Here is a 7,555-nt window from a genome sequence, read left to right as displayed (position 1 = left end):
GGGAAAATGAAGTTGAGGCAGATGAGCCATGATGGTACTGAATGGTGGGGCAGGCCCGAGGGGCCTTGATATGTTCTCCAGGTGACGAGAATCACTCCACAGCCTGCACTGTGCATGTCTTCACGGTGCAGATGCTGGTCTAACGCTGTTAGATAGCTGCAGCGGGCTCTCAGTATTGCTGCACACGTCTGACCTTTGAACACAACTCAGCCAGAGCTGTAAGCAGCTTAGCTTTGTAGATCAAATCCAACAATGATCAAAACCTGCTTCATGTACACAGAGCTGCGGAGGGAGGCAGTGCTCAGTGTGGATTAACCCAGGCACACTGTAAGATCGCACGCAAGGCAATGAGATGGCACCCCCAGAGCAGTACACCAGCAGCTACCCACCCCCTGTCCACACCAGCCTCCCCTTCTCCCCTCTCCCTCTCCCCCCATTAGCTGGGAGGTGGTTTTACGGGGCAGATTGGGAACGAAGGCACAGAACAGAAACCGAATCGCTCGTCCCTGGACTAAGCCTACAGACTCTGGCAGTAAATCCCACACAGCCAGTCAGTGGGGAAAGAAACAAGACTGAGCCAGTCATGGTCAGTCTGCAGGGCCACAATGTCCGACATGACCCAGTTTCCACAATCCAAGCTGCACTCCATCGCTGCTTTCACAGCTTATTCATCACTTCCAGATCACAGACTCATACAAAGATGCTTTTATTTGCCATTCTACAGTAAATTGGGTAAACATATTGCTGTACAGAGTCAATATTCTTACAAAATATATCTTTACAATAACTGGGCACCAGCTTTTCCCTTTGTCTTCTGCTCAGTTCCATTTTGAAAACACCTCCACATATATTGTGACCAGTCTCTGTGCCAAGTCTTCCAGGTGAAATATGTCCCAGATATTGTGCAATTTATACACACACACTCTCTCCCTCCCTCCCGCACACGCACTCCCTCCCTCCCGCACACGCACTCCCTCCCTCCCGCACACGCACTCCCTCCCTCCCGCACACGCACTCCCTCCCTCCCGCACACGCACTCCCTCCCTCCCGCACACGCACTCCCTCCCTCCCGCACACGCACTCCCTCCCTCCCGCACACGCACTCCCTCCCTCCCGCACACGCACTCCCTCCCTCCCGCACACGCACTCCCTCCCTCCCGCACACGCACTCCCTCCCTCCCGCACACGCACTCCCTCCCTCCCGCACACGCACTCCCTCCCTCCCGCACACGCACTCCCTCCCACACCCACACGCACTCCCTCCCTCCCGCACACGCACTCCCTCCCTCCCGCACACGCACTCCCTCCCAAATAATATTTAGCGAGCTAAACCAATGCACCCCAGGATTCTCATGATGAGCAGCAAATTGACACAAGCCCATTTAATCTGCAATGGTTCTGTCCAATACAGTTGCAGTGGGAGTTCAAATTCCTCTTTATTTTATGGAACAAATTATTGAACTCAAACAACTGAAAAGTTTTGAGTTTTAGACTGTGAAGGTTTCGATGTTGAGTCCACATGTGACCAAAGGCATCACCCTGTTTGTTAACCTGAAAACACTTGTTGCTGCACAGAACAGCAGGCACGTCACCAGCACAGCCCCGCCAAAGGATAGAGTACCGCTGTGGGACCGGGCATCCCAGTGCCCAAACAGAGGAATTAGCGCAGGGAGCAAGAACCACCCAAACTGGGGTCAGTCCCCTGAAGATTCACCTTCTCCCTGAGGCACAAGAGGTTTGTGGGCCTGATGAAGAATCTCTCGGGTCTTGGATCCTCCCCGCCCCCTGCTCCCTATTCCCAGGAGGGTCACACAGCGTGGGGACAGACAAATGAGCTCATTTATCAGGAGGATGGGGCTGATATACTGGAAAGACAGAAGGGAAAATACTGTCCAGAAAAAAAACACTTTCAGAAAAGTTTACGGCACTTATAGAAAAAAAACATTTGTTTGGAATCTAAAAACATTTACACATAATGTTCTAAAAGACGATATTAATTATATATAAAAAAATAACAACAGCCTCCTCCTCCCCTTTTCATTTTGGCCAATTGATGAGGTGGGTCAGCTCTGCAGCTTCTTCCACAGATCATCCCCTCCCTCCCCCTGCCCAACCCTCACCCCCCACCCACCCACTCCACCCCCCACCCACTCCAACCCCCCAGCCCAAAGCAGCGGATGTGCATCAGGCAATCTGTGGGAGAACGTTACAGCTATGGGATCGCCCTGTGCCCTCACCCTCCCCACACCAGCTGCCACCATTCACCTGCCCGCTTGAAATTCGGACAGGCTGCGAGATTGGAAGCTGGAACATCGTTGAACAAAATCGATCAGCATTCTGGTTCTGAGAAACAATGGGAGCTGAAGAATCATCGGCGATTTTGGCCAAGAGTCAATGGATCCCCAGTCTCCAAGTTCTGTAGTAACAAGCTGTGGAGAGCGAGGAACGAGCGAGGTTTGAACACGCGGTGAATTCAATGGCTCTCCTGGAAAGAGAAGCCGCGCCAATGCTCATCCCCTTCGTCCCCCTCGGACGCTCCCCATGGTAGAAGTTTGGAAGATAAATCATTCGGGAATTTTAGGCAGAAGTAAGTCTGGGCGCCGAGTTCTGAAGAGGTTTCGGAAACTTCCTGTGAAACCTGCATCCATAAACTCTCCAAAATAATAAAACTTTGCCAAAAATGAAATGAAGCACAATTAATTAAACACGACGAGAGAAGAAGAGGAGGAAGACACAGTGCATGTTGATACCAATCGATGGTTGTCGGGATGAGGAGTCGATGCCAATGAATTTCTTGGAATGTGGCTGAATGTAGATGAATTTAATCAAATGCGATTTGGGTTTATTCACCAGGAGTTGGCTCCCTATGAATTAGCCCCATTAAACTTGTGAAATTCTTCCAGTTACCATAGATCCTGGGTTAGCCCTGACCCAGTCTGAAGACGGGATCCGTTAAACCACCAAACTCTCGCGGCTGACAGCATCGTTCTGTAAACAAACAAACCAGCTGGGTGTCAAACACACAAGCGGAGTCTCCTGACAGCTCCCTCTGTAAATATCTATCATCACCTTGTCCCACTCAACCTCCACATGCAAAAAGCTTACCACATTCATGTCCACACCCAGGCACGAGACCCCAGGCCGCCCCCGGACCAGGGACCCCAGGCCGCCCCCGGACCAGGGACCCCAGGCCGCCCCCGGACCAGGGACCCCAGGCCGCCCCCGGACCAGGGACCCCAGGCCGCCCCCGGACCAGGGACCCCAGGCCGCCCCCGGACCAGGGACCCCAGGCCGCCCCCGGACCAGGGACCCCAGGCCGCCCCCGGACCAGGGACCCCAGGCCGCCCCCGGACCAGGGACCCCAGGCCGCCCCCGGACCAGGGACCCCAGGCCGCCCCCGGACCAGGGACCCCAGGCCGCCCCCGGACCAGGGACCCCAGGCCGCCCCCGGACCAGGGACCCCAGGCCGCCCCCGGACCAGGGACCCCAGGCCGCCCCCGGACCAGGGACCCCAGGCCGCCCCCGGACCAGGGACCCCAGGCCGCCCCCGGACCAGGGACCCCAGGCCGCCCCCGGACCAGGGACCCCAGGCCGCCCCCGGACCCCAGGCCGCACCCCCCGGCCCCAGGACATGGGTCGCTCCGGCCCAGTCACAGGATGCACCCAGGCCTCAGGTTGGCCTCAGGCCAGTGCCAGACACAGGCTCTCGTGGCCACTAGTGGTCAACCAGTTTTAGTCAGTTGTCCGTGTGATAGTTACTTGGCCTCAGCAGCGAGGGAGTCCCAGTGTCTGAATATCGTGTACACAATTCCTAATCTCCACTCTGCAACGTCCCGGAAATGGAAACCCGCTCACCTTCCTCAGCCGCTTCTCGTTCTTGCCCTTGGATGACACGGACTCAGTCTCGGTGTAGGGCGGTGGGTGGGGGATGTCCTCGTCTCTCCGGTTCCTCGATCGCGCCGTTGAGGTGCTGCTACTGTCCACCTCGCGGCCTGCGCCCCGCTTCTTCCGCAGAATCTCATCCAGGAAGGAATCATCGTATCCTCCCCGGGGATAGTTCCGCCCTCTGTCCAGCTCCGTCAGGTCATCCCGACTGCGGCTTCGCTTCCGGTATTCGCCCCGGCGCTCGGGCGAATACTCTCTCCGTCGCCGATCCTGGGCGTAACCGCGGCTGGAGGCCTCGCTGTCTGATTCACGCCTTCCGTGGCCACGGTCCGACTCCTGGCGGCCCCGGTAGTAATCTCGATCTCGCCTGCCAATATCGTCCAGGCTTTCCATCGAGCGAGCGCGTTGGTGACTCTCGTGGTAATAGCGGTCGCTGTTATCCCAGCCGTGCGTCCGCCTTGGGGTGTGACGGGACACGCTGCTCACCACACTCCCCTCTTCCTCGTCCTGTATCGCTGGCATGGCCTGCTTCCGAACCCGCCCAATGTTACCGTGCAGGTTGTTTCTCGCGTCGTAATCTTCGTGCAAAGAGGAGATCTCGCTTATCGCCGAGGCTGGACAGGAGACACACAGAGAATCAGGGAGGGATTGAATTCAGTGAAGGAGAACAAGTTCCAGCTTTCACACAGACCGAGGCTGGACAGAAAGAAATACTAATTCCACCACAGAAACCCAGACCAGCTCCACACACACACACACACATACACACACAGGCAGAAACCCAGCCCAGGTACACACACACACACACACAGGCAGAAACCCAGCCCAGGTACACACACACACACACACACACAGGCAGAAACCCAGCCCAGGTACACACACACACACACAGGCAGAAATCCAGCCCAGGTACAGGCCAGCTCCACACACACACACAGGCAGAAACCCAGCCCAGGTACAGACCAGCTCCCCACACACACACACACACACACAGGCAAAAACCCAGCCCAGGTACAGACCAGCTCCCCACACACAGGCAAAAACCCAGCCCAGGTACACACCAGCTCCACACACACACACAGGCAAAAACCCAGCCCAGGTACAGACCAGCTCCACACACACACACAGGCAAAAACCCAGCCCAGGTACAGACCAGCTCCACACAGACACACACAAACAGGCAGATACCCAGCTCAGGTACAGACCAGCTCCCCACACACAGGCAAAAACCCAGCCCAGGTACACACCAGCTCCACACACACACACAGGCAAAAACCCAGCCCAGGTACAGACCAGCTCCACACAGACACACACAAACAGGCAGATACCCAGTCCAGGTACAGACCAGCTCCACACAGACACACACACACAGACAGGCAGAAACCCAGCCCAGGCACAGACCAGCTCCACACACACAAACACACACACATACTGGTAGAAACATAGCAGAGGCTCCAAACACGTACACACAGATACACAGAGTTTGACATTAGTTCCCAAAGTCACAGTCAATCCTGTGATTTATGTAAATCATTTGCTTGAGAAACTTTTGACTTCAGTCTATCAGGGCAGAAGTTTATTTTACTGTCAAGACACAAGCACTGACTTACTGTTTTCATATCTGGAATTGGGGCCACCGGGAGACTTGGGGTCAAAGTGAGCGAGCTCCTTCTCCACGTAATACAGAACCCGCATGTCATCGTTCTGCTGATTGGCCTGAATCCTGTATCCACTTCGCACTGAGAGAAACCGAGACAGGGTTAACTCGCTGGCTCAGACTCACTAAAAACACAGTCAGTCACCTTCCAACCTGCCCCGGGTTTCACATCAACCCAGACAGACCAGCCCCTCCCCCACTCCCAAACCCAACCCAGACAGACCGGCCCCACCCCCAAACCCAACCCAGACAGACCGGCCCCTCCCCCAACCCAGACAGACCGGCCCCTCCCCCAAACCCAACCCAGACAGACCGGCCCCTCCCCCAAACCCAACCCAGACAGACCGGCCCCGCCCCCAAACCCAACCCAGACAGACCGGCCCCTCCCCCAACCCCAAACCCAACACAGACAGACCGGCCCCACCCCCAAACCCAACCCAGACAGACCGGCCCCTCCCCCAACCCAGACAGACCGGCCCCTCCCCCATCCCCAAATCCAACCCAGACAGACCGGCCCCACCCCCAAACCCAACCCAGACAGACCGGCCCCACCCCCAAACCCAACACAGACAGACTGGCCCCACCCCCAACCCAGACAGACCGGCCCCACCCCCAAACCCAACCCAGACAGACCGGCCCCACCCCCAACCCAGACAGACCGGCCCCTCCCCCAACCCAGACAGACTGGCCCCACCCCCAAACCCAACCCAGACAGACCGGCCCCTCCCCCAACCCCAACCCAGACAGACCGGCCCCTCCCCCATCCCCAAACCCAACCCAGACAGACCGGCCCCACCCCCAAATCCAACCCAGACAGACCGGCCCCACCCCCAAACCCAACCCAGACAGACCGGCCCCATCCCCAAACCCAACCCAGACAGACCGGCCCCACCCCCAAACCCAACCCAGACAGACCGACCCCTCCCCCATACCCAGCCACCAGACCAACACCAACTCATTCCAATGGTCCCATTTCCTCCCCGGGATTAGTGCTGCCCTCCTGGGTTCCTGGTGTGTGCAGTAACAGTGAGAGCCCAGGTCACAAACAGCAACACTCAGTAGCTCAGCGCTCGCTGCTAATGCAGCCGCTCTCAGAGACAAACAGCAAAGCACAGGGACAGAGACACACAGCAAAGCACAGGGACAGAGACACACAGCAAAGCACAGGGACAGAGAGACACAGCAAAGCACAGGGACAGAGACACACAGCAAAGCACAGGGACAGAGACACACAGCAAAGCACAGGGACAGAGACACACAGCAAAGCACAGGGACAGAGACACACAGCAAAGCACAGGGACAGAGACACACAGCAAAGCACAGGGACAGAGACACACAGCAAAGCACAGGGACAGAGACAAACATCGACTGCTGAACTATTCCAAATAAACAGGCCTCTGCATTTCTATAACACGTTTCACAGCTGGAGCAGGTACCAAACCTTCACATCTTCTGAATTACATTTTGAACAACAGTAAACTAAATGGCAGCACATTATACACAGCAAGATCCCACCAACAGCTAGATGGGTGATCAGTGAATCAGGTTTAGTGCTACTGGTTGGGATAAATGCTGAATAGGGAACTGCAAAAGTTCCCAATGCAGACCACGAGATTTCTTACATCCACCAGAGAGGTAGATGGGCCTCGGTGTAACATTTCGTCTGAAAGACACCACCTGTGACAGTGTGGCACTCCCTCAATACTGACCCCTCAACAGGACGAGCGCAAAAGCGGGAAAGCATGAGAGAGCGGGCGGGAGAGCGCGGGCGGGAGAGCGCGGGCGGGAGAGAGCGGGCGGGAGAGAGCGGGCGGGAGAGAGCGGGCGGGAGAGAGCGGGCGGGAGAGAGCGGGCGGGAGAGAGCGGGCGGGAGAGAGCGGGCGGGAGAGAGCGGGCGGGAGAGAGCGGGCGGGAGAGAGCGGGCGGGAGAGAGCGGGCGGGAGAGAGCAGGCGGGAGAGCGCGGGCGGGAGAGAGCGGGCGGGAGAGACCGGGCGGGAGAGCACGGGCAATCG

The 7,555-nt window shown here is 57.1% G+C and overlaps 1 protein-coding gene across 1 annotated transcript in view; it reads right to left on the bottom strand.

Annotated features, from left to right (window-relative positions):
- Positions 1–2,721: 2,721 nt before the first annotated feature.
- lsr (lipolysis stimulated lipoprotein receptor) overlaps positions 2,722–7,555 on the bottom strand; it is a gene marked incomplete at its 5' end in the record, with an annotated part of 20,875 nt that continues 16,041 nt past the window's right edge. Inside the window, 3 exons of the mRNA XM_078535393.1 lie at positions 2,722–2,988; positions 3,856–4,499; positions 5,496–5,624. Coding sequence (XP_078391519.1) covers positions 2,953–2,988; positions 3,856–4,499; positions 5,496–5,624 — 809 coding nt within the window. The remainder of the gene's footprint in view (positions 2,989–3,855; positions 4,500–5,495; positions 5,625–7,555) is intronic.

This window comes from Cetorhinus maximus, unplaced genomic scaffold, assembly GCF_964194155.1.
Source record: "Cetorhinus maximus unplaced genomic scaffold, sCetMax3.hap1.1 HAP1_SCAFFOLD_429, whole genome shotgun sequence".
NCBI classification, from domain to species: domain Eukaryota; kingdom Metazoa; phylum Chordata; class Chondrichthyes; order Lamniformes; family Cetorhinidae; genus Cetorhinus; species Cetorhinus maximus.
Note: the sequence above shows the minus strand (reverse complement) of the source record. Positions and strands in the feature narration are given on the sequence as shown.